This window comes from Stenella coeruleoalba (assembly GCF_951394435.1).
Source record: "Stenella coeruleoalba genome assembly, chromosome: 1".
Taxonomy (NCBI): domain Eukaryota; kingdom Metazoa; phylum Chordata; class Mammalia; order Artiodactyla; family Delphinidae; genus Stenella; species Stenella coeruleoalba.
This window is the reverse complement of record NC_137169.1, coordinates 45,790,280-45,816,750: the sequence shown is the minus strand read 5'-3', so window position 1 is coordinate 45,816,750 and position 26,471 is coordinate 45,790,280. Positions and strand designations below refer to the sequence as shown.

Here is a 26,471-nt window from a genome sequence, read left to right as displayed (position 1 = left end):
ATCCGTCATGCCGCTGGTGGGTACAAGAGCTAGGAATTTTGTCAACAAGCTGTCTTCGGGAGGTGAGTCTTAACAGCAGGACTGGGAGGGCCGGTGGAGATCACCGAACTGATGGAGATCTCTCTAAAGAGCAACGACTTGAACCAAGGCATCTTGGCATCTGACCCTGGGCTCGTGCTTCGGGCCTCAACATCCTCATCTATCCAGTGGGTATGAATATAGGCCCTGCCTTTGCCCCAGGGCTACTCTGAAACTTTTGTGAGAAGGTGGGTGGAGAAGCCCTTTGGACACTTTGAAAACGTTGGCCACATGTGGGGAAGCGTCACCCCTTGTCAGTGCCACCCTGCACCCCCAGAGGCATGGAAAACTGATCCTCCACTAATTCGGGAGCCCAACAGGGCGTCCCTAAAGCGGGCAGGAGATGAGGGGCCATCTCCACCTTTCACTTCCCCTGACCAATATTTGGCCCCTTCCAGCCCTCAAGCGCCTCCCTGCCTACCCACAGGAGAATGACTACCTCCTGCACGGAGGCCTGAAGACTGACTGCTCAATAAAAGTAATTCTACCCACAGTGTTGGCATCTTGGGAGCAGCTGGCAGGAAGCTGGGCACAGCCTGACCAGCGTTAATGGTGGCATGTGGACCCAGCCCCACAGCGAGGGAGGGACTGCCCGGCACCTGCAGCCCTACTCACTCAGCCTCCCATGCAGCTCAGGCCTGGGAAGGGGTGATCCAGGCCGAGAGCTGGGGTTCTCCCAGGTGGGGAGCCGGCGCACCCCGAGTGCCAGCGCGAGAGCTCCAGAAGCAAGAGGTATCCTCTTCCCTGGGGTCCAGGCTGAGGAAGGGGGAAGGAGGAAGCACTTCAAAGCCCAGCCGAGGCCTGGGACCACGGCCCCCAGGCCCTGGCCCCTTCCCCATGCATGCGTCCCAGGCAGGGCAGTCACTGGGCCTCCTGGGAGGCCTGCTCCCCTGAGGGCCGGCTCCGGCAGCAGATGGCGATGGCTACGGTGGCCTCCTCGCCCGTCCTGCCTCCTGCTCCGATGTCCCGGCCCCTCACCACACACGTGTTGTCCACCGCGTAGGCCCCCAGCGCGGGCCAGGCCCCGGGGAGGGTCCCACAGCTGGTCAGCGTCCAGCCTCCCTCGCAGTCCACAGTGACCTGCCAGGGACAGGGGACGAAAGAAAGCGCACGTATGGCCCGGCACACTGTGAGCCAGGCCGGGAGGGCACAGGCTGGTGTCTGCCGTGCCAACACAGACTCATCTTCCCCCGACACCATGCTTCCCACAGCCCTCCCCATCCCGGCCAGCGGCAAAGCAAAGCCTGGACTGCCCCCTCCGCTGCTCCCACCACGTCCAGTCCCTCAGGTCTGTGGGCTCCTCCTTCAGGCCCTAGCATCCTCCGTGCTCCTGCCCTGGCTGAGCCCCCGCCCCCCGGGCCTGGACAGTCACCGTAGCTGTCCACCTGTCTACAGCAGGCCTCCCTGCTTCTGCCCCCTTCCCTGCAGTCTTCATGGCACAGCGGCCAGAACGAACCCGCCCACACCCAGGTCAGATACCCGTTCCCCTCCCCCCACCCCAGGCTCAGAACGCTGAGTGGCTCCCAGCTCACTGGAGCAAAAACCAAAGTCCCTACTGTGGCCCTCAGGCCCCACCTGAGCCCTGTCTCTGGTTCCCCCCCTCACTCAGTGCCCACCTCACTGGCCCTCTGGCTGTTCCTGGTGCTCCTTTGCCGCGGCTGTTCCCTCTGCCTGGAACACTGTTCCCTGTCCTGTCCCCCACCTTCTTAGCGAGGCCTCTCCTGAACTTCCCCTCCCCATTCTCTTCCCTGCCTTACTTTTCTCCACAGCATCTTCTAAGTACTCTGTAATACTACTCATTCGTTTACTGTCATCCCACTAGAAAAGACACCCCAGGAGAACTTGTCAGGTTTGTATCTCCACCGCCTGGAATGGTGCCTGGAATGCCAGAGGCCTCAATACATGCTGAGCAAGTGGACCCAAGACAGCCCTTGTCCTCGAGCAATGCAGCATCCAGACCACAATCACTACAGACTTGTTCTTAAAAACCTCTCTGAGGCAGGAGAGTGGACTCCCCAGGGCTTCCTTTTAAGAAGCTCCCTGTGGCTTTTAAAAGGAGACTTAGAGAGAAGCCGTAGGGAGGTTGCGGGTCTGCGCTGGCAGCTTCTGAGGGCCTCTCACGCCCCAGTCCCCCAGCGTGCCTCCCCTCTCTGCAAGCCCTTCCTCACCTCGCTGGCCCCGCTAGCCTCTCCTCCACCTGCAGCGCTCAGCTCAGGTGTCCCGTCCTCTGGGTCATGGCTGAGTCATCCTCCCAGCAGATGTGTTAAGTGGATTAATCAGTGAATGTGTGTGGACTGCTTTTCTTATGCCATATTTACACATATTCTTCCGAAGCGAGGGAAGCATGCCCCAACAGCAGATCTCACTAAGCTGGACAAAAGTAAAAACTGGCCCAGCGGCACACACACACGCACACACACACACGTGATGTCCACACAACTGCAAAAGCTGCTGACAGCACCCACCCCACAAGCTACTCCCCAGATATGTGAGGGTATGGTGGTGACACAAACACTGACCCAGAAAAGCTGCACAGGATGGACACGTGCCAACCCACGCGGCGTCTGGCTCCCGTCCCACCCCCCCAAGCCCCTTCACCTTCTCTGCAGGGCCCGGGATCCCGTGCTCCCTGACTTTGCACTCCAGACCCGGCGCATGACAGCAGGAAGCGTGGATGCTGGCCTCCTCGTGGCCGACACACTGGTCGGGCTGACCCCGTGGCCTCAGCACAGGCCGCCTGGGGGTGCCAAGGTCCTCCACCTCCCAGTGGGAGCTGCAGCCTGGGGAAGAGGAGGGCCGGCTCAAACACCTGGATGCTAAGGGACCCTCTGTCTCTCCTCCCCACCCCATTCAGTCTCCATCTTTTTAGAGTCTGAGTCTGGAGCTGGGAAACACAGAAACAAGTCTCGGCAGGAAAAAGGCACTACTAGCCTGAGCGACAGGACTCTTGGGTTCTCAGCTCAACCTTGCTGCTGGCCTGCTGTGTGACCTTAGGAAAGCCATACAACCTCTCTGGGCCTCACTGTCTCAGGGAAAACATCATCTCCTCTCCACCCCGACATGGTGAGGGGGCTCCAAGGCCTGAGATGCTAGACCAGGAAATGGTATTCCTCCCCATAACCCAGCCACCCAGGCAGAAGTTCAGGGGTGAGCTTGATGTCTCTCTGGGAGACATGGGCCTCCCTCCAGAGCTTGGGAGTCAGGCATAACCCCTGGCTACGAGACCTCAGAGGGTGTTTCTAGGCTATAGCAAGCCTCAGTTTCCCTCTGTAAAAGGAAAAGGGAGGCTGCAAGGGTGAAGTGAGGACATGCACGCGGAGCCCAGCACAGCGTCTGGCACCGGGCAAGGGCTCTGCACGTGTTAGGGTCATGGTCACTGGAATGCCCGTGTGTTAGCTGCACGGCCTTGGGGAAGTCACTCAGCATGTCAGGGTGCGGTTCCCTTCGCTGTAAAGTGGGACTCTTTTGGACGTGCTTCATAGGTAGTGGGTTCTATGACTCCGATGTCTTCGAACTGGCACGTGCCCTGCAGTTCATCTGCTGGGCGTTGCCAAAGGGGCAAGCCATCAGAACACGGTGGACTTCCCACCAAGCCAGGACCCCAATAAGATGTCCAGTGGCCTGCTGGACCTGTCCCAGCCTCTGCACCTGACTGGGCTCATCTTTCCCCTGCAAAGCCATCACCAGCTGCTCCTCCTAGAGCCAGCTCCTAACTCGTCACTCGCCCTTGTCACCCTCCTCAAACTTCAGTGGCTCCCCAGTACATACTCGATGAAGAATCAACTCCTGAACCAGTTATTCCAGGCCCACTACCTGCCCTCTCCCCAAACGCTCCCCAGGACATCCCATGCACCCTCCAAGCAGGACAGCTCAGCCCCCTCCCGATCTGAGGGGCACCATCCCTGGATCCCCCACAAGGTCCCTACCTGCGACTTCCTGCTACCTACCCAGGGCATGTTTTTGATACAAGGTGGCCCATCCACAGTTACCTATATCAGAGAATGGATTCTAAAGCAATGGATGATAACCAGGATAGCTAGCACTTATGTTGTCCTAGCACCAAGCTAAATGCTTAGCACCCATCATCCTCATTCTATTGCTGAGGCACAGAGAAGTTAAGTAACTTGCATAGGTCACACAGCGGACGACTGGCAGAGCCAGGATTAAACCAAAGTCAGCTCCACTTTCGGATCCACTCCCTAAACTGCCCCTCATGCAATGCACTGCCTGTGGGGAAATGCCTACGATGCCCCAGCCCTGGTGCTCTAGGTGTTACTCATTTCATAGCGACCCAGTGAAGCAGGAACTGCCGCCGCCCCTCTTAGGGAGGAGGAGGCTGAGACGGAGACAGATGAGGTGCTTGCCCAGGGTCACAGGGATGGGAAGGGTAGCACTGGCCTTCACACCAGGCCGTCGGGCTCCAACGTGGGACCAGCCGGGTGGGGGCAGGTGCACCAGGAGCCAGAGACGCCTCCTCACCCCGGGGTGGGCCCAGCCGCCTACCTGTGAGGACTTGGCCCCGCTGGGGGCAGCGGGCCTGGGTCTGCACTCCGGCTCCAGCTGGCGGAGCCGTGTGGACACGGCAGTTGGCCCGGGGCAGCAGGCAGCACCTGGCAACTGCGTAGACACCCTCACCCCCAAACGCGTTGTGGGCCAGGCAGACGCGCCTGCCCCCTCGGGCCTGAGAGCCAAAGACAGAAAGAGGAACCTGCTTTAGAAAAGGCTTCGAAACACAGGATGAGGGGGGCTGGAGGGAGCTGACTCGGGCGCCTGGTCCCAGCCCCCTGAAACGTCTCCGATGGCCTCGCGAGGGGCCAGCCGGCCCCTGAGGACAAGGAGCTCGCTTCCACCCAAGGCAGACGGTTCCGCAGATGGGCAGTTCTGGGTGTTATAAAGTTCTTCTGGACACTGAGAGTGACTTCAAAATGCAGATACAGGGGGCTGCCCTGGTGGCGCAGTGGTTGAGAGTCCGCCTGCCGATGCAGGGGACATGGGTTCGTGCCCCGGTCCGGGAGGATCCCACATGCCGCGGAGCGGCTGGGCCCGTGAGCCATGGCCGCTGAGCCTGTGCGTCCCTGTGCTCCGCAATGGGAGAGGCCACAACAGTGAGAGGCCCGCGTACCGCGCGCAAAAAAAAAAAAAATGCAGATACAGGGAAACCTAAGACTCCAGAGCATGGACCTGGCCTGCTCAGCCCTGACCCACTCTCAGCCTCTCCCACGTGCACTCACGTGCAGGAGGGCGCACAGTCAAGCACACTCCCAGACACCGGCTCCCAGACAGAAACGCCTGCCCGCCCCTTGTCCTCCCGGCCTAGGCACTGCCCTTCCACCAAAACCCTGCAGCCAGATGGCATCTCCGCCAGGCTCTGCAGCCTTCCCATCAAGTCCCCCTTCTGCTGCTTTGAGATTTCTCAACTGCCAGAACCGTGGAACATCTGAGTGAAAAGGGCCCTGGAGACCACTGCGTCCAGAGGCAGCAAATCCCTGGCATACGTCTGGCCCTCCCCTCCCCCGAGGCAGTGAATCCCTGGCACACACTCGGCCCTCCCCTCCCACGAGGCGGGCACGGGAATCCATCCAGTCTCATCCTGCAGGGTCTCCCGGGAACCCTCCGTGTGCCTCCCTCTTGCAGCACCCAAACCGCGTGACTGAGATACGCCCCGTTCGGCTTTAACTTGCAGACGGGCGCTGGAGTTCAGAGGAGGATGGGGCTGAGGCAGATCTGGGCCTGGAAGCGAGAACCCCACTTCACGCTCCGACGGGAGGGTACAGGTCACCTCAATGCGCTCGCCCCGCCGCTTCCCGCTCCTGGAGAAGCTAGAGCAGCCCAGCAGCTCCTCAGGGGCAGCACAGCGGGCCTCGGCCGTGGCCATCCGCGTGGGCCCCGAGTGCGCCGACCACACGGTCCTGCAGAACAGCTGCCCACCTGCAACGAGGCCCTGGGGTGAGGAGGGGTGGCTGGGGAGGGAGCCTCCGTCAGGGCTCTGCTCACAGAGGGCTCCAGATCTTTGGCTCCTGGTGGGGGAGAGGGGCCTTAAGGAATGTGATCCATTCTCCCATTAAAACCGGTCACGAAAGCCCTTGCAAAGCCCCTTTGGAGCCCGTCCTACTCAATCTCCCCCAGTGTCTAGGAGCTGGTGGCCGAATCCTCCCTCCACAGATGGGGGAGGGACAAGGTTGCCCAGGCCACACAGATGCCCTGAGACCTCCCAAGCCCCAGTCTGGATTCTGCCCGCCCTGCCCTCTTGCTGACCTGCTCCATAGGTGCTGGGGGGTAGTGTAGCCACCAGGTTGGGGGTCAGCACCCGCTGGTCCTCGGGGAACCAGGCCTCATTGATGACGTCTTTGGCAGAGAAACGGATCAGCCTCTGCCTCAGTTCAGCCAGGGGGAGCTCCGGCTCGGCGGTCAGCATCCTAGCCACAATGCCTGGTCGTGGGGCAGGCGGTGAGAGATGGTGGTGGCCTGGCCCTCCTTCCCGACCTGGGACTCCTCTCCTGGTGCACACATGAGCGTGCGCACACACACAGACACACCAGGCTGTTCTTTAGAAGTTAAACCACCTGCGATCCCGTGCTAAAAGATGGCCAGAGCAAGACTTACATCCTGCTCTCGCACCTCCGAGCCTTGGCGATGGCTGTTTTGTTTGCCAGGTAAACTCTTATTCATCCACCAAACCCCAGATGAAACGGCCCTCCTCCAGGAAGTCTTCCCTGACCTTTAGCCTGGTCAGGCGCCTCTCCCTTCCACACAGCCCTGGCTAACTCCGTTTGTGCACCTGCCTCCCCCATCAGACTGAGCGTCCTTGAGGGCACCATCAGTCTGACTCGTCTTTACTCCCCCATACCCAACACAGAGCCTGGCACACGTGGTCCTGGTGCAGACCCTGCCTGCCAAAGGGGCTGTCAGCATCATGATGGCTAAGGCGATGGGGCAGCTACTCACCAGCCACATGGGCGGCAGCCTGTGACGTCCCACTCTGTGATGTGAAGCAGGTGCTGCAGTCACTGGAGGCACCAATGATGTCGTCCCCTGGGGCAAAGAGGTCCACGCAGCGACCAAAGTTGGTCCCCAGGACCCCCAGGGTCACTGGCTGGTCCTGGGCATTGGTGGCCCCAACAGTAATGACCTGGAGAGGTGAGAGAGTGGATGGCAGAGAGGGGAGTCAAGGAGAGGATGTAGGGAGACTGAGACCTTGCCAACTGGGCTGGCCAACTCCTGTATACCTGTTTGGCCCGTTCAAATATCCCCTCCTGAGGGAAATCTGACTCTCCAGGCAGAGCTCTGGCACTCTCTGCCCCACCCGGCCCTGGCGCTGCCCTCTGTCCCTACCATATGCCAGGCACCATTCCCGAAGTCCCCGAGGTGCTTCCATTCTAGGGAGGGACCCAGACAGTAAATAAACAGTAAACAATGCAACACATTAGGTGGTTATAAGTGCTAAGGAGGAAAGCAGAGCCGGCAAGGTGGAGAAGACCTGCTGGGTTTAGTCTGCTTTGTGCGATTTTAAATTCGGCTGCCAGGGAAGGTTATCCATCACTGTCAGGCTCACACATGTGCCCCCCACCTGCCCCCGACCCCAACACCCACCACCCAGACTATGATATCTTTGAAGTGGGACGAGATTCCTTCCCCTTAGTCCCCCCAGTGCCCACACCGCCAGTAGGTGCCCTTGCATGTTAGAGGAATGGATGGGCGTTGGACCCCCTGGGTCAACCTCTGAAGCTGAGAAGCGTCATCTCTGTGCTCATGTAGCTCCCCTGGGACACACCAATGCAGGGCCTCAGGGGGCCTTGCGGGGCGGGGGGGGCCCTTACCGAGTGGACTGGGAGAGGGAGGCCGGGAGAAAGCAGAGGGAGCTATGGTGTCAATCCAGGGGACAGCAGATGGACGGAGGTGATGGGATTGGGGAGAAGGGGCCGGGGGAGTCACGAGACATTCGGAGGGAGAGGGGCCAGGGCGTGGGGTTGGAGCTGCACTGGGGGAGGGGAGAGTTGAGGCTGGCGCTGTTCATAGTCTGGGATGGTGGAGGTTCAAGCCCCTGCTCTGCCCAGGTCGGCCCTGGCAGTCTCTGACACGTCCTTCCAAAGCCAGGCCAGTTCAGGAGCACCCCCCGTGAAGCCCCCAGGGGCCCCCCTGCCACCTTCCCCTCCCTTCGGGAGCACCCACCTCGGGAGCTGAGGCCGGGGAATAGAGACAGGCGTCATCCCTGAAGTTGCCGGCAGCGGCCACCAGCACTGCCCCCGTCCCGGCCAGCTGCTGGCAGGCGGCGTTGAGGGCCGGGCTGTGCCCACCCGCCAGGGGCAGCAGCACTACCAACCGGCCCGCCGGCTGGGCCAGCTGGCTCTTCCGAATAAACTCCAGGCCTGAGAGGACAAAGCCAAGGTCACCCATGAGGAGGCACGCTCCCCCTCCCCACTCCCGCCCCCGAGGCCCCCGTAAGGGTTAATTTTACATGTCGACTTGGCGAGGCTATGGGTGTTTGCTCAGACATAGGTCTAAGTGTTGCTGTGAAAGTACTTTGTGGATGTGATTAATGTTTACATAGTACTTTGAGTAAAGCAGATTACCCTCCATAATGGGGGTGGGCCTCGTCCAATCAGTTGAAGACCTTGAGAGAAAAGATGGAGGTCCCCCAAGGAGGAAGGAAACCTGTGTGCACACTGCCTTCAGACTCAAGACGGCGGCATCAACTCCTGCCAGAATTGCCAGCCTGCCAGCCTGCCCTGCAGATTTCAGCCAGCCCCACAATATATGAGCCAGTTCCTTAAGCTACATCGCCCATATGTGGTATACGTATGTATGTATAAATATAAATACACACACATCCTGTTGGTTCTGTGTCTCTGGACAACCCTGACTAATACACACGGGAAGCATGTTCACAGCAGCAGCACTTAGAAAACCAGCCAACTCCCAAACACGTATGCGCACCAGGCTCCTTCTAAGGGCCTGACTATGGGAATTTACACAGTCCTCACAGTAACCTTACCATTATTTTCCCTTTCCGGGAAACTGAGGCACCAAGAGGATGAGTAAGCTTCTCCGAGGAACAGGAAGGGCCCCCTTTGCCCTGCCTCTGACCTTCACAAGCCTCGCTGCCATCCTCTGAGGGCTGGTGCACAGTAATCCTCCCCCGCCACACAGACACACACACTCCAGTGAGTCCACACTGCCCACTCGCAGCTGTGGGACCCTGCCCTCCCCTGTGTGAAAGGGTGCACTGCTGCTCGGACTGTGTCAAGGATCAAAAGACTCCTCGCCCTGGAGCTAGAGGGGGGTGGGGGGGGGGGACTTGATAACCCTGCCCCCTCGGGGGGAGTGTCATGCCTTGACCCCGGCTGCACTCCCCCGCCCCGGAGCCGAGTGTGCAGCCTGGAGCCCAGGCCCAGTGGAGACCTGGGTTCTAACACCAGCTCTGGCCCTCACGTGCCAGGGGACCCGGAGCTGACAGCTTCTCCTCTCAGGCTCCGGCTCCTGCCCCGTCAGATGGGGGTGTGGCCAGCTGACCTCTCAGAACCTTCTGGATCTGGACCTCTGGGAGGTCCCCAGGGCTGCAGCAGAGGTGGGAGTTGGGGTCCCATAGCCAGGCTCCTCTTAGGAGGAGACAGCTGCCCCTCACACCAGGAGGGGCAGAGCAGAAGTAGGAGTGGAGGTGAGGAATAAGCACGACTACAGCTGCCATTCATTAACTGTATGTATGTTTCTGTGCTCGGACTTGACACACTTTACCTCAACAATCTGCTTACAGAGGAGACCGGCGGTGACCACGAAAGTAAAAGCTACTGTTCGTGGAGCCCCTGCTCTGCTCCAGGTAACGTGCTAGGGGCCTTTCCCAAAGCGGGGACTTCTTCCCCGGAAAACCCTCCAAGCCCAGGGCGCCAGGCCTGTGGAAGGCCTTTCAGGGCACAAGCGGGCCTCCCCTCCTCTGCACACTGACCTTTGGGAATTGGCCTGCTGAGCTGAGGTCAGTGGATAAAGGGGTGGGACAGGAAGGAAGGGTCACCTGATAGGGCAGGGGATTATTGATTCTTGCCTTTAAAACCAAACATCAAAACCTGTGCTCTAGGGCTTCCCTGGTGGCACAGTGGTTAAGAATCCTCCTGCCAATGCAGGGAACACAGGTTCAAGCCCTGGTCCGGGAAGATCCCATATGCCACGGAGTACTAAGCCCACGTGCCACACCTACTGAGCCTGTGCTCTAGAGCCTGCGAGCCACAACTACTGAGCCTGCGAGCCACAACTACTGAGCCAGAGTACCACAACTACTGAAGCCCACGCGCCTAGAGCCCATGCTCTGCAACAAGAGAAGCCACCACAATGAGAAGCCCGCGCACCGCAACGAAGAGTAGTCCCCGCTCGCCGCAACTAGAGAAAGGCCACGCGCATCAATGAAGACCCAATGCAGCCAAAAATTAATTAATTAAACAAACAAACAAAAACCTGTGCACTAAACTGCAAAGAATTAGGGCAGAGCTCACTCACCAAGCACAAGGCAGGCACCACCAGCCCTTCCCAGCCCTTCAAAAAGGCCTATGACTACCTCTGCCAGCTCAGAGGCCAGCGTCTGACACAGGGGTCTGGGCGCTTGCAGTGGAGGTCAAACTCAGAGCCAGCACCTTCCCCAGCGAGACCACTGGCTCTGCCTGTGTGACCCTGGGCAAGTCACTTGCCCTCTCTGGGCTGATTTTCTCAACTGTTTAACAGGCTCACAATACCACCCTCAGGGTATGGAGTACAAAGTCCTTTGCTCAAGGTCTGGCCACAGGAGGGACTCAGTAAGTGAGAATTCCCAGCCTCTTCCCTGTCCACAGGCCTCCCAGGGTCCTAGCTCTAAGCTGGACCTTGCCAGAGGTGACTGGATGGATGCAAGAGTCTGGAAAAAGTCTTCTGCCAGTTCCTCTACCAGGTCTACCCAACCAGGGCTCCAATCATTCACGAGGAATGAGTCCCCCCGTGTTAAGCAGAAGATGGGGAAAGTTTGCTTAGATCACCTCGAGGGTACATCCAAATCTAAAGTAACATGGCAAGAGACGCAACTATTTTAAAAGATCTGGAAGGGGAGCAGTGTGAAACTGTAGAAAGACCACTGACTAGGGGTCCAAGCTGCAGGACCTGCCTGGGCTGAGCCCTGCCCCTCTCTGGGGCTCAGTTTCTCCATCGGCACTCATGCCCCCTGGGGGCCCTGCCCACTCTGACACTCTGGGACTCTGCCTCTGGGGCAGAGGCTGCCTTGGTCTCGTCGGTCAGGAGTCAGTTCTCTCTGGGCTGAAGCCCCGTCCCGTGCCGGGTCTGGATGCAGAGACAGCACGCCCGGAGCCGTCACTCACCTGTGAGTGTGCTGCTCACCGTGCCCTTCCCTTGGCAGTTGAGAACACGCAGGCTGCGCAGGCTGGAGCCCTTGGCCACGCCAGCATCCCGGCCACTGACCACTCCTGCCAAGTGGGTGCCGTGGCTGTCACACTTGTTCGCCTGCTCGATCAATACAAGACCTGAGTGAGAAAGCTCATCCACCCTGTAATAATATCAGGGAGTGACCGGACAGACGTCCCCACCCACAACTGACGGCAGGGGCAGTGACAGCTGCGGAGGCCAGCGGGGGTGCGGCTGTGGCACTCCGGGGGTACCATCAACTCCAGGTCGGGGATGAGGGCCATGCTCACCTGTCTGTGGAAGCGTGTCCCATCCTCTTCGGGCACGTTCTCGAAGTCAGTGACTACCACCCTGCCCTCAATTTCCCGGTGGCCACTTTGGATACTGGTGTCTAAGAGATATACCTCCACCAGGCCACCTCCAGCTTTCCAAGGTGAGGTTTGTTCGAAAGGAAAGAATAACCGTGAGGTTAACGTAATAGTTAACACATATAAATTGTTTACCATGTCTCAGGCGCTGCTCTAAGCACCTTACATACGTCAACTCAGAAAATCCTCTCCAGCTACATACTTTTATATCTTTCTATCACAAACAAGGAATGTGAGGCACAGAGAGGGTAAGTAACTGTCCAAGGTCACATAGCTGGTGATGGTGGAACCAGCAAGAGAACCAAGTCGTCTGGCTCCATAATATTAATATTAATATGAAATAACAATATGAACACTCGAAACTAACAAATACAATGGGAAAAACTATGCCAAGCCCCTACTTAAAATTTTTCACAGCTCCCCAAACCTGAGGCCACAGAACTTAAAGACAGAACAGGATTTGACAAGTAAAAGGAGAATAACAGGCCTGTATGGCCATCTGAGCAGGTCAGCTCATTTCACAGAGAGGAAACCGAGGCTCATGGAGGATGCGTGGACCTGGGCCTCCTGGCTCCAAGCCCATGCTTTCTCCACTCCACCAGGTGCCAGGACGGCTCAACGGTGGCTGGTTCCAACTGACACAAGTTACAGCCTCAGAGAAAACAGCAGCACCTACACTTCATCATTTCTAGTTGGGTCAGTTCAGATTCTCCAGAGGGGAAAAGCGGCCTCAAGAGGAGTTATCACTTAGCGCGAAGGGACCTGCGAGTGGCCTCTTACAGCCTCTGAATCAGTGCAGGGAGCTCTGCGGCCTCTGGCAGGTGGGCGCCCAGTCCTGCCTGCATCCCTCCAGAGCAGGGAGCTTTCTCTCTCCCGCAGGACAGCCCCTGCCACGCCTGAGAAGCTCGGAAGGCAGCCAAGTTCTCCTTCTCATCTCTGCCCAGGAGGCCCCTGACCCTGACCCTCTTGCCTCTTCCCCGCAGGCCACACCCCTTCCTGCCTCAGGGCCTCTGTCCTTGTTTGCTTCTCTGCTTGGACGTGCTCCCCTTGGTGGGGCTAATGATACCCACGGCAGGGCCTGGCTGAGTGCCACTTCCTCCAGGAAGCCTTTCCTGACTCCATATTCACAGCTGTCCAGACTCCTTCGTAGCTCCTACCCCATCCAGACTACCGGTGTCATGTAGCTATCTGTGTAAGCAAAGGATTAGCCTTCATGCACTTAGAAGCTCTGGGCGGAGTGCGGCGGGGGGGGTGGGGGCGCGGGCAGAGACCAGGTCCATCTTGTTGGTCTTTGTGTCCCCAGCACCTAGCACAGTGTCTGGAGCAGAGTGGCTACTCGAGAGCTCACTGGCGTGGAAGGAGAGGAGGGGGAGGGCTGAAATGACAGCACTCTCACTCTATACCAGACACGGCTGGAGGCTCGCTACAGCATAAAGAGCATTAACCCCAACACAGCCCCCCACATAGGACTGTCATCACCTCCCGTTTTTGCAGAGGAACCTGAGGCTCATTCAAGCTCACACAGCTTGAAAATGCTGAAGTCTGGGTTTGCGCATGGCAGCTGGCTCCAGAGCCTGTGCTCGTCAGCCCTTTGCCAGGTGGCCTCTCTGTGAAGGAAGGGTCTGCTCCTGGCCGGGTGCGCCACTCTCCACTCATCTGCATGGTGCCCACTCCGCCCCACTCCGACCCAACAGCCCCCGGGGGGCCTCGTCCAGCCAAGTCCTTCTGTGACTCCTGATGGACTCCATGTTCCTGCCTTCCATCCCCCCCACCTGTCACAGCCACTGGGCGCAGGAGGAGGGTAAGGCAATCCATGGGCATCCCAGTGGGGAAGGAAAGGATCGCACGTCTGCTTCTGGCCTGGGGGAGGGCAGTGGGTCCAACGGTCACCCCAGAAAACGTATGTCCACATTCTAACCCCTAGGACCTATGATCATGACCTTATTTGGCAAAAGGGGCTTTGCAGATGTGATTGTTAATGACCTCCAAACGAAATCATCTTGGATTATCCCGATGGGCCTTAAATCCATTGATGTGTCCTCATAAAAAAACAGAAGAGGAGAGATACACAGAGCAGATCCTCTGAAGGAGGCATGGACAGGAGTGATGCAGCCATAGCTGAGGAACGCTGCAGCCACCAGAAGCTGGAAGGGGCAAGGGAGGGTGCTCCCCTAGAGCCTTTGGGAGGAGCTTGGCCCACAGACACTTTTACTTCCAACTGGAGAGTACATTTCTATTGCTTTAAGCCACCAGGTGTGTGGTACTTCGTTAGGGCAGCCCTAGGGAACTAATTTAGGGGCTGTGGCCTTCTCTCTCTCCTGCTTGGCTTGGTGTCCCCCGGAACCCCCTGCACAGCATCCCCTCCCCATTCCCCGTACTAGCCGGCTCCGGGAGGTCCCTGAGTCGCAGATGTGGAAGGTGGGGTCTCTAGGGTCTCTGCCTAGAAAGGAGCAGCCTGGGGTGGGGAAAGGCAGGCTCTTCCTGCAAAGGGCACCCCCTCCCTGGCCACAGGCTGCCCAGACCGGTCAGCACACCCTGCCCGACCAGGCCCCGCACCTCTGCCGCTGCCAACCCTGGGGTTGATGCTCCACACTTCCTACTCATCTCCCATCCTGGCCGCGAGCCCTGGGAGGCCCCAGGTCTACCGTCTGTCACGATGACAGCAACTCAGAACCCGCCTAGCCTTTCAGTTCCCAAAGCATTTGTACATCAACAGCCTCACAACACCCTGTGAGGACAGGATGGGGTTACTGTGCCCATTTCACAGCCGAGGAAGGGGAGGCTCCGACCCCACGTGAGCCAGTAACGGGCGGAGGCTGGACGCAGCCCCAGGTCTGGCTGAGTCCTGGAGCATCCCTGCATCGTCTTTCCGCTGAGCTCCAGACCTCATGCTGCGTGCGGGCTTCTCAGGCTGAACACGGGCCAGCCAAAACCCCTGATCTCCCCAAACCCGGTGTCCTTCCCTTCTTGCCCAGCTCAATAAATGTCACCTCCACCCCCCACAAGGCCCTGCCCAAACCCAGGCCACTTTCCTTGGCCTCTCCTCCTCCCGGCCAGGCCACCCCAGGCAGAGGGAAGAGTCGGGGGAGAGGCCTGGAGGGGACACACAGAGTAGCCCATGCAGGGGACCCCAGGAAGCCTAGCGATGCTGAAGGGAGGCACAGGGCAAGGCAGGACACCAGAGACCAGCTGGGGGCGTGGCAAACAGGGCTTATCTGTCCCGTATGGGGTCCAATCCTGTCCTCAAGGCACTGGGATCACCCAGACCTGTGGGCCTTAGGGGGTGTCAAGGTCAGGTTTACCCTCTCCCCACCTGAGTGCAGCCTGATGGGCCAAATTGCAAGAAGAGGCAAATGTGAACTTAGAAGGTGGGAGAGGGGCTCATTTAAAGAAACAGACTTCTGCATCGTACCTGGGGCAGAAGGAAGGCAGGGCATGGGGCTGGATTGGGTGGAATGGGACAGAAAAGGGGTCAGCAGAGTGTACTGAGCTCTAACGCCCCTGGGAGGTGAGGACCGTAGACAGGGAGGAGAGAGCGGCACGTGGCCTCCGCTGGGATGAAGAGGCGCAGGGAGCTTGGGGCCCTTACTAGGAGCGTGGTGTTCATCCGCCTGGCGCCGCGCAGGGAGAATCCGCTCTAAGTTCCACGGGATACTCTGGGCAAAGACGAGGGAGTCCTCCTCGATGTACTGGACGTGGGGCAACGTCAGGGCCTGCAGAAGGCAGAGAGGTGGGGCTCGGCTTCAAAAGCCATTTGGCTGACAGCAGCCGTAGCCACAGCCTTTCACCTACCTGATCAAGCCTGTCCCGGGTCACACGCCAGTCCCATACCTGTCCCCTCCTGGTGTGGGGTTTCCTCGCTCAGGTTGGGGAGCCCAGCACCCGCCAGCACAGAGGATGCCTTTTAGGAAGGATTCTGAATTTGACATGCCACCTGGGGAGCCAGGCAGTGCCCAGGCCCCGGGGAAGGCTGGACTCCATGCCCAGATCATGATGCCCTCACTGGCCATTCTGTTTCCCCAAGACTGGTTCCCACCCTTCTCCACCGTGTAAGGCGTGGGGAGGCTGACCCTGCAGACTGCAGCACCCAGGCCTCCTTGCAGTGACTTCTGGTTGGGATCAGCCAGAGGGAGGCCCAGAAGGAGTTTTGGGGGATGAGAGGGTGTCTTCACTCCCTCTCTGTTTTGGTGCAAGGTTCCCACGGTGGCTGCATCCTTTGGTGACCACGGCTCCCCCGGGGCAGCCCCTGCTCCACAGCTCCAGCTCCCACCTGGCAGAGAAGACACTATTCCCTCTCCTCGCCCATCAACTTGTCAGGAAAACTCATCCCTGGGTGCCTCAGTGTCCCTGTGGGCTTCCTTAACCTGTCCACACCTCCGTGAGTTTCTGTGCTTAGCATCTGCTTAAATACTTGACGATCTCATTTAGTCCTTCAAGAACCGTTCCTATTTTCATGCCAGCTTACAGGTTGGGGACTGAGACTCAGGGGGTGAAGAAAATTGCCCAAGGTTAGACAAACTAGTAAGGGTACGTGACCCCAGGCTGGCGCGATGCCAAAGCCCAGCTCTTGAGTGCACATGTCTGTGGCCTGCAGATCAGCAGTGTCTCCCCTCCGAGAAGCTGCCTGGTCTTCGGGGCTCATGCGTGCCATCTGGCTCTGTGGGCATCTGATTCCTTCCCCCGCACTGTGCTGGGCATATCATCCCCCATTTAACTGACTGGCCATCACTTCTCAGTCTCTCTTTCTGAACTGTGAGCTCAAGGGAAAGGGCTGGTGGTCCATCCTCATGTCTGTAGCACATAGTAGGTGCTCATTAAATATGGGATGAGCAGACTGATCGAAGGCATTAACTTGATGTTTCCGCTATTAGACTAAGGGATTGGACCCTGTCTAATCCATGTCATTGTCCCCACAGGACTTAACACACTGTAGTTGTTCAGCCACTGTATGCTGAATGGAATGAAACTATGCAGTAGTAGTACAGTGGAGCAAGGAGGCCTGGGCCTAGATTCTCGTTTTGCCGGTTATGTGTTGTGTGACCTCAGGCAAGACCCTGTCCCGTTCTGGGTCTCAGTGTCTGCAGGAGGCTATGAAGCACCCCAGCCACGCGGAGAATCAGTATGAAAATGGGAACCATGTGTTCTCATCAAGTTAGGAGGACAGGGGAGGGGGGCGTGTTGGGAGGAAGGGAGCAGAGGCTAAAACAAGGAAAGGGTTGTTTTTTGTTTTGTTTTGTTTTTAAAGGTGCATTTGCCAAATTCTCTTCTGCCTTTTTATTAAAGCTACAAATCTTACATCCATCAACTCGCTTCAAGCGGAGCCCCCTTTCGCAGGGAACCTCACCAAGAAAGGTTTTTAAGATATGCATTTAAAGCACTAGGGCCAGGATGAGGAGAAGGGAGGCCAGAAGTCCTCAACTACCCATGCCTGTTCTGCCCCTGCACCAAAGATGTGGCATCAGGGTCGGGCTGGAGGGGGAACAGCCTCCCTGTCCTACAGGAGGAACCTTCTGAATACCACCAGTTTCAAAGGAATTTTGGATCCTTGAGTCATGTTTTAATAAAATGACTCTGGCCCCACTAATGTCATAAGGCCTTGTTCCTATAGGGTTCTCATAGGCAGCAAGTTCACCAACACAAAGACAGCTAGAAGACAGACCACTGGGTCTGATCCCAGCTCTGCCTCTGGCTTTCTGTGTGGTCCCTTCTGAACCTTGGTCTCCTCATCTCTCAGATGAAGATGAAGTGCCATTGAGGTATGGCCAGGCTTGAAGGGCATCCTGTACCGAAGGCCAGGAGCCACTATGCTTGGTACTCAGTAAGCGCTCTGTGAACACTGCTGCCTCCCGATGGTCAGCCATGGGCACACCCAGGACAGTGCCCTGTATGCATGAGACAGCCCAGCCCTTTCGGGAAGTGGCCCGCCCAGAGACGGAGCTCACCAGCTCCAGCAGGTCACCGCTCATCTTCACCAGGAAGCCGGGGACAAGGTCGTGGAAGACGTGCAGGATCTTGGTGAGGTAGCCGCGGTGGGCGGCCTGGGCCTGCAGGCGGCGGGCGGTGCGCTCCGTCTGCGAGCGGTGGGTCTCTTCCTTCAGCACCACCATGTAGGTGCCTGGCAGCCTCCAGGCGTCCTGGCCCCCAGCGAGGAGGAGTGACATGATGACATTAAAAAAAGAAGAAGGGTGCTGTGAGTGCTTCATCAGCAAAAGAAACTCCATAGAGTATAGGAAGTATAAAGAGAAGTCACCAAATTAGGACCCCCAAACCACATAGAAGCCAACTCTTAGCAGTAACGTAACATATACCACACTTTCATACTTGACAGTCAGGCAAAAACGGGACCCATGGGCCACAGTCAACACCAGGTTCTCGCCTGCACCTGCACCTAGTCTCTGTGGGGCCGACCAAGGCCTGGCCACCCTTGGAGGTCCTGCCTGAAGGCCACCTCCAGCCGAAGACCTTCTTAATTACACCTCCCTTCCCCATGTCTCAATCTGAAACAATCAATTCCTCCCGGTTCTAGTACCTCCCTGACCCCCTCTGGAAGCAGTCCAAAACCATGGCCTGAATCCCAGCCTCAATATTTACTGGCTATGTGGCCATGGGCAAGTCACTCAACCTCTCTGAACCTCAGATATCTCCTCTGTGGTGTGGGGAACATAATACCTATGACACAGGCCTGCTGGGAAGGCTAAGAGACATAGTTGTGTAAAGCATCTAGCAAACAGAAGGGAGGATAGAGTGAGCAAAGGCAACACTTCTCACATGGGATAAAAGACTCGAGGCCATGGTCTACAGGAGCAGATCTGTTTGCTCTTAGCTCTTATCTGCTCCCACTGCTCTCAAACAGACACAACTGTGCTCAAGAATCTTCAGTGGCTCCCCATAGCCTGACAAAGTCCAAACTCCATGCTGCCCCTTGGTCCCCGCTGCAACCTACCTCCGTAGCCTAATCTCCCACATCTCTGTACATGCACCAGAGTAGAATACAGTCTACAACCCTTCATCCAAAGTCTTAGGGTCAAATGGGTTTCAAGATTCAGAACTTATTTGGACTTTAGAAAGGTAGTAATAGGCAATCAGGGTGCTCAGAGGCGTCTGGAGCAGCACATTGTAATCTATGCAGCAAAATATAGGAATATAAATATTTACATCAGTGGGATAACTTATAAATAACCTCATGTCAGTTCAGGTCAGGTTACCACAAAATAAATTACAAGAAACCTTTTGGGTTTCAGAACATTTTACATTTCAGAAGGGAGATAAGGAACTGTGGACATGTGCTCCCTATTCTCTACCTCTAGCTTTCCGAGGTCTGAGCTTTTGTTCATGCTATCCCCTTCACCTAGAATAAAATTCCCCTGCCACTTTTATTTAAACTCCTATTTATGCTTCAAAGGCCCATCTAAAATGCCCTCAGTGAAATGAAAACCTAATGAATTGGGAGGACACTTTGTGCACTGGAAGGAGACTTGCCCTAGAAGCCTAGTTCTAATGCATAAGGGGGGTGAAACCCCTCTCTCTGGGTCTCAGTTTCTCATGAATAAAATAAAAGGATTGGTCTAAAATCTTTCTCTGCCTGCCAAAAATATTTTCATTACAAATTCAATCTCTACAAAATATCCATTGAAGGAATGAATAAATGAACTTCTGGAGGTTCTTGCTCCAAACTTCCGCTGGGGAAGAAGTACCCTCAAGCACCTGTTTTAATTGGTTGTCCGGCCTCTGCTTACTCACCTCGCAGGATAGGGTATTTACTACTTCTAGAATAGTTATTTGGGGGCAGTGACTTGAAACGCCCTTTCTCAACCTTGTCACAACCCATCAACATCCTTCTAGACGGTGAAAGGCTCAGGGAACAAGGAAGAAGGTGCTATGAGCTGAGTAAACTTCACTCTTCTGTGAGAGCCAGACTGAAGAAGAGAGGTCCCTCCCCTCCTGCCACTAACACAGGACACAGGCAACACTGAGGGCCTGACACCCCTCTGCACCCAGCACACTCAGGCAGAGGAGCTGGGGCAGAAGCACAGGCCAGATGTCCATTAGCCTAGAACTTCCCCTCTGCCCCGGGAGCTGCAGTTTGGCGCAAAAAGGGCATAACTGGGAGGTCGCACTGCAGCAAGGTAAATAGCTACCTCCTACAGTGCTCTCTTCATTGGCTCACATGGTGGGGAGGTCACTCATGTGGGCAACAGAGCCCCTTTCCCTTCATTCCTCCATCTGCCCAGCACTGACTCTTCACAACAAACCCTCGGGAAGGACTGTCACCTCCCTTTTAAAGATAAGGAAAATGGAGGCTTGGAGGTTAAGTGACTTGCCAAGCACCACTCAGCTAGTGAGTGATGGAGCCAGGATTCAACCCCAGAGCTGACTCCAAGCCCGGTAGCAGGACCTCAGTTGAGCCCTGGGAAGGTTATAATTGGAGGGAAACAGCAGTCCCAACCCTGGGTAGGAGCTCCGATAGCCCAGCGGCCAGGCGCTGGCCTTCATCTTCAGGAAACTCGCCCCACCCACTCTGGGCGGCGTTTGAGTGGGCTGCGGCTACCAGGCTCCTTCTTTCCCGAGAGCACCAAACAAGCCCTTCCCAGACAAGCCCAAGGACCCCAACGGGCCTGGAGAATAACTCCGTTCCCTCCCCTTCAGTTTTATTCTTTTCTTCAGCTGAAAAAGATGCAATCCTAGAATGTGAGTTTTGTGTCATGAAGAAATTGCCTCCCGCCACTATCATTCATTCGCCTTCTCTCCCGCTCCACCCGTCACAGTAGCGCCGTCTCGTCCCAAGACCCCCAAGCCCACCCCCTCCCACACTCCCCACACACACTCTGCACTACCCAGATTTCCCGATCCGCGTCAGGACGCATACTAATATCTCCTCTCTGCCGGGGCCGTTCTAAGCACGTTTCGGGCATTAGCGCCTTGACCCACCCGAGCCTCAGTGGTGAGGCACGTCCAGGATCTGAGCAGGCGATCCTGGAGGTGCTCTGCTCGTCCTACCTGGTGCCTACCAGTCTCCGAGCCCCGTGCACCTTTCCCCCGCAGAGCGCACCCCAAAGAGCCGCCGTGCCCGTTCTCCCCACCACCGCGCCCGCAGTCCCCAAGATCCGCGCCAAGCCCGTCCTCGGGTGAGCAAAGCCCCCCCAACCAGTGACTTTCACTCCAGCCCCTCCCTTCCGGGGTGTGGGGTGTCATTGAGGTCAGAGAGGATATGCCCACCGCCCGGGTCCCCGCGCGGGTTCGCCCCCGCCTCCCACCCCGGCGTCCGCACCTTTGCGCAGCGGTGGAAGGTGGCGGTGGCCACGTTCTGGGCCGTGTCAGCCGAGCTGTCCTCCTCCGACCGGAAGGCGAGCACCAGCTCCTCGTAGTCGCCGTCTTCGTCCTCCTGCGCGCGGGCGCCCGCGGGTCCCAGGAGCAGCAGCAGGAGCAGCAGCAGCGGCGGCCACCACGGCCGCCGGGAGCTGCCCGTACCCATCGCGGGGAGAGGAGAGGTTTGCGTCGGGCGGGGAGACCCGGGGGCGGCGCGAGGGCCAGACCCGCAGCGCCTGTGCCTCGCGGCGGGGAGCCCGATGCGAGCTCGGGACTCGGGCCCCGGCGGGGACGCGCGCTGGGCCGGGCTCCAGGCCTCCCGGTTCGGGGCTGCGCCGAGGAGACGCTTGCCGGCCCCGGGCCGTCTCACTGCCTGGCTCGCCCCTCCTGGCTCGGACCCGACCTGAGCCTGAGCCCGCCTGCAGCCGCGCGCGCCTCGACGCCGCGGCGGAAACCTTCCGGGGTGTGGGTGCGCGACGCCCAGGGTCAGGGAGATCACGCCACCTGAGCCCTATCGGATGATCCTACCTGATTAAATATTAACGGAGCCCCCGGACTGAAGGATCGGGTTTCGGCCTCGCTCCCCCTCCCCCTCCCCACCCCCACCCCCAAACGGCGTCAGATTACGCTCAGAGAGAGGACAAAATCCCAAATCTTAATTGGGCTGGAAAGCAGTTCCCGCGCTCCCGAGACGCCTTCTCCCCGCCCCTCAACCTGAGACCTGCGAGCTGTGCCAGGCACCAAGTTCGGCTGAGCCCACCTCGTCGAGCGTTTCTGGGCTCTGCCTTGGCACTGGCCAGCCAGCCCCCTCGCCTACCCCCCGAACGATGTTAAACCACTCCATCGGGTCCTCCTCCTCGCCGCCGCCGCCAGTGACAGCGGACCCCTCGCTGCCCCCAGCCCCCAAGTCTTTCCGCAGGTCTGAGCGTGCCATCCTTCTAAACTCAGCCCCGACCCCTCTCGGGCCTCTGCCCCGTATGCACCCGGCACACCCAACCTCACCAACTAGCCACTCCTTGAAGTCCTGTTGCTTTTGACTTCCAGCCAGCACTAATCAAACATTTCAAGGGATTTATTCTACAAATATTTCTGGTTTTAATCTGCAGAGATATCATACGTGTACATTCAAGAATTTCATTGTAGGGACCTCTCTGGCGGCCCAGTGGTTAAGATTTCGCCTTCCAGTGCAGTGGGTGTGGGTTGATCCCTGTTCGGGGAGTTAAGATCCCACATGCCCTGCGGCCAAAAAACTAAAACATAAAACAGAAGCAATATTGTAACAAATTCAATAAAGACTTTAAAAATGGTCCACATCAAAAAAAAAAAAATCTAGGAAAAAAAAAAAAAGAATTCCACTGTAGCACAAGCTCAGTGTTCCAAACAATTCGGTTTGCAGATTCTATTTACACACCATGGCCAAGAGCATGACTGGATGAGGGTCTGGTGAGCAGCTGCTGCCTGCGCGAGGATGTGGAGGCCAGCAGCCCCAGGCCTCGGGGTTGATGTGTCACACAAAGCCAGGCATCCTCCCAGAAGGGCCACACAGTGTAGAAACTGGAGGCTTCCTGCTCCCACTTTGCAGATGATTAGCGGGTTCTAGTGAAAATGACTTGCTCTGAGCCTGGGTCACTGGACTCCAAAGTCAATGCCCTTTCCACCTTGTTTGCAGACACCTCACACCGGAGGCCAAGGCCAATTGAACAAAGACTGTGCAGCCAGTGGGCTGACAGCGACCTCCGCAAGGTCAGGGTCTCCTCCACTTTGTTCTCCCCTGGAATATCCCACCGTCCCTGGCACAGAGTAGGAGCTCATTAATTTTTTGCTGAAAGAGGTAGCTCGAGGCTCTCAGCAGGCAGCAGATGCGCCCTTTCCTGTCGCCTGTAAAGAGAATTGTATCTGAAACCTGCTTTTGGCGGCTTCCTCATCAAAGGCCTCCTCTTTTGGGAGGTGGGAGCAAGGTTTCCCTGATGCTCCCCTTGGGGACCCTGGGGTCTCACCTATCAGCAGATGATCAAGCACGTGCACAGAGGGACACGATGTCAACAGGCTGGGAAAGGCGGGGGCACTGTCGAGTGTGCAGTGGGTGTGTTTGGATGGAGATGGGGGACCAAGGAAGCCCCGCAGGCACCTTGGACTTTGCAACAGATGGACCCCGAGGGCAGTCCCTTCTCATCCCGCATCCTCCACTGCACTCTTCGAGGCGGCAGCCCCACCCTGGCTTCCTGTCACTTGGCAGGGCTTTTGTCCCTTGTTAATTACCCTCCCCCAAGAGTTGCCCAAAGCAGTGGTGTCAACTCCTCCCTCTTCTCAGATGCACCCCCCCTTGCTCAGACCAGCTGACAACCAGCCTACCCACCATCACCACCACCACCACCAGAGATGCAAAGATGCAGGGGTCCGGGTAAGACAGAGCCTCTTCCAGGTCTTTCCCTCCGAGTTCTTCCTGGGCCAACACCCACCCTTCCCTCCTCCTTCCTTCCTTTCTCTTTTAGGGCAGAAGGGACCATCTTCCTGTCCACAGAGGACCCTCCCCTGCCCCAGTCAGGCTTCCTCAGGGATCTGCGTCCCCCATCTCGTCTCCCCCTCTTACCGCCAAATCCCTCATCTCCTGTTATTCTTCCTCTTCACCACATCAGATTTCTCAAGGCTTCTCCACCCCCCAAACCCCTTCCCTCAAAATGGCCCTCTCCCCTTGACTCCCACTCACAGTCTGAACGATAGATTTACGCCCTGTACTTCCCCAACCTCAGAAAACTTGGAGTCTGCAGCCCCTATTGCCATGAGTGTACATTAGGCCAATTTAGCAGTGTCAACATTTCAAACGGGCACACTCTTTTTGGGGAGGGACCCATCCTTTTTGTGTGTATGTTCGTTTAAAAAGACTTTTACAGGAAAATGGTTTTTTTTTTAATGTGAGTAGTTCAAAAGTATATACAGTGAAAAGTTTATCTCCCTCCCGTTCCTAACTGTCCCCCTCCACCTTCCCAGGGGCAACCCCTGTTACCCATTGTAGTGGGTCGAACAGTGTCCCCCCCCCAAAAAGATCTGTCCACTCCTCACCCCTGGTACTTGTGACTGTGACCTTATTTGGAAGGAAGGTCTCTGCAGATGTGATTAAGCTAAGGATCTCCTGGTGAGATCACCTGGGTTTAGGATGGGCCCTACATCCAATGACTGGTGTTAGAAGAGAAAAGGGAGGGAGATTTAAGACACAGAGGGACAGAGGGAAGAGGACCATGGGAAGATGTAGGTACGGATGGGAATGATGCATAAACCGAGGAAAGCCAGGACCCACCAGAGGCTGCGAGGGGCAGGAATGGATTCTTCTCGAGAGGCTGCAGAGGGAGCACGGGCTTGATTTCAGATTTCTGGCCTCCAGAACTGTGAGAGAATACATTTCTGTTGTTTCAAAACACCAAAGGTTTTTCCTTGTAATTTGTTACTGTAGCCCTTGGGAACGAGTTAGTATACCCATTTATTGTGTCACTTTTCAGATATGTTTTTATAAAAATACTTTTAAACATTTAACAAATATTTGTGACTCATTTTTAACTTTTTGTTTACATGGGCAAGGTGGAGAGGGGCCTCTTCATCTTTTTCGATCCTGGGGTCTCTATCGTCTTACTCCAGCCCTAATCTGCGGGTTACGACTATGTCGGTGCATCTCCGTCTGCTTGGTCATTTCTCTGGTGGCAGACGGTTCCGTTCTATGTATGTTCCAATCTCTGACTGATGGGTGTGCCGATTGTTTTCTGCCTTTTGCTGTTACAGACAAAGGAGCAGTGCCTCGCCTCATCCATGCCTCTTTGCACATGCGTGAGCCTCTCTGTTTCATATATTTCCAGAAGTGGAATTTCTACGTAAAAGGCACGTGAATGTTTGATGCTGATATAGTCCCACCAGCATCGCTTGGGGAATCAATGAGCATAGGCTAGGTTCTGCTTCAGTTACGCACAACCCCCAAATCTCAGTGCTTCAAATGACAAAGGCTTGTTTCTCTCTCACACTGCATGTCCACTGCAGGCTTTGCTCTCGATCCCTGCTTCAGACTGAAGAAGCCACCTTCATCTAGAACTTTGCTGAATCCACCAAAGCAGGAGGGAAGCGGAAGTGGTGACTCACATGCAGCTTCCGCCCAGAGGTGACCCACACCCCTTCCACCCACATTTGTTGATTGACATTTGACTTTATGGCATTTGACTCCATAGGAAATTTTATTTTCTCTGGAGTCAAATTTATCAGTCTTCTACTGAATGATTTCTAACTTCTGTGCTGTGCTTAGAAAGGCCTCCCCCTTATGAAGATCATATAAAAATTCTCCTTTTTGAAAACGTTTAAATCTTGGCTTCAGCTGGAATTTATTTTTGCATAATGAGTGAGGTTATTTTGTGGCAAGTGGCTAACCCATTGCTCCAATACCATTTATTCAATAACTCACCTCTTCTCCAATGGTTAGAAATGACACCTGAGCAGCAACTAAATTCCCTTATGACTCAGCAGCTCTTTCCGCCTCTCCGTTTTGCTCCTTTAATAACTCTAGCGGATACCGAAATGTCAAAACATGCGTGCATTTGGACCTAGCAAAGTTATTTCTAGGAAGTCATCCCGAGGAAATAGACAAGTGAACGAAGAGGTACTATTGGTACAACAGTTGTTACTGTGAAAAACTGAGAGCAATTGAAGTGTATGGAGGCCCTAACATAAACCAGCAAGGCCCCCAGTATGTTCACCCACCATCAAAGGACAAGACTTGAGTGGGCCATGGCTCGGGTTGGACGAGGGGTCAAGGACGGGAGCATATTCATTAATAAGAACTTCTGCTGTCTGATGGTTGCATCTGGTTCTTAAAACAGCCCCTGACTCACTAAGGAGTCTCTAGGATATAAAAGCCCAGACATCGTGTGGCAGGGTGGGACATTCTCATCTGGTCCCATGGGAGCTCCCACGGCCACAGGTCGATTCACTTTGCTCTCTCCTTCCAGCATTACTGTCTTCTGGAATAAGACTGTCACTTTGATATGCCACGGTATCATACTTTCATTCGATCTCACTGAGTTCTTCTATTGGTTCAGCAACCCAAATCTCCATCAATATGGAGGGACCAATTTTAGACTATTCACACAGTGGAATACTTTGCAGCTGGGAAAAACAATGACATAGACGTTTATATATTGATATGGAAAGATGTCCGAAATCAGTCCCTTTTAAAAAGTAGGTTATGATCTCATTTCCATAAAATGGTTACATATGCATGTATAATGTTTACCTCTGCATAGACAAAACAAAATCGAGGTTATAGACCCCGAGCTGAATTCAAGGGGACTCTCAATGTCTGTGTTCCATGTT

At 56.2% G+C, this 26,471-nt stretch overlaps 1 protein-coding gene across 7 annotated transcripts; it reads right to left on the bottom strand.

Annotated features, from left to right (window-relative positions):
• Window positions 1–910: 910 nt before the first annotated feature.
• On the bottom strand, window positions 911–21,291 carry PCSK9 (proprotein convertase subtilisin/kexin type 9; the record flags this gene model as incomplete). Of its 7 annotated transcripts, none has more annotated exons than XM_079913378.1 (12): window positions 911–1,158; window positions 2,677–2,858; window positions 4,582–4,759; window positions 5,858–6,006; window positions 6,334–6,507; window positions 7,024–7,207; window positions 8,248–8,444; window positions 11,409–11,553; window positions 11,742–11,875; window positions 15,409–15,532; window positions 17,762–17,953; window positions 21,088–21,291. In XM_079913378.1, 12 exons carry the CDS (start codon window positions 21,289–21,291, stop codon window positions 940–942), a joined length of 2,082 nt encoding a protein of 693 aa, XP_079769504.1. In that variant the 3' UTR covers window positions 911–939. The 7 variants fall into 7 exon arrangements, with proteins under 7 accessions (XP_079769504.1, XP_079769503.1, XP_079769505.1 ...); XM_079913377.1 differs by having other exon boundaries at window positions 4,582–4,801; window positions 11,409–11,550; XM_079913379.1 differs by having other exon boundaries at window positions 11,409–11,550.
• Between the last annotated feature and the right edge of the window lie 5,180 nt (window positions 21,292–26,471).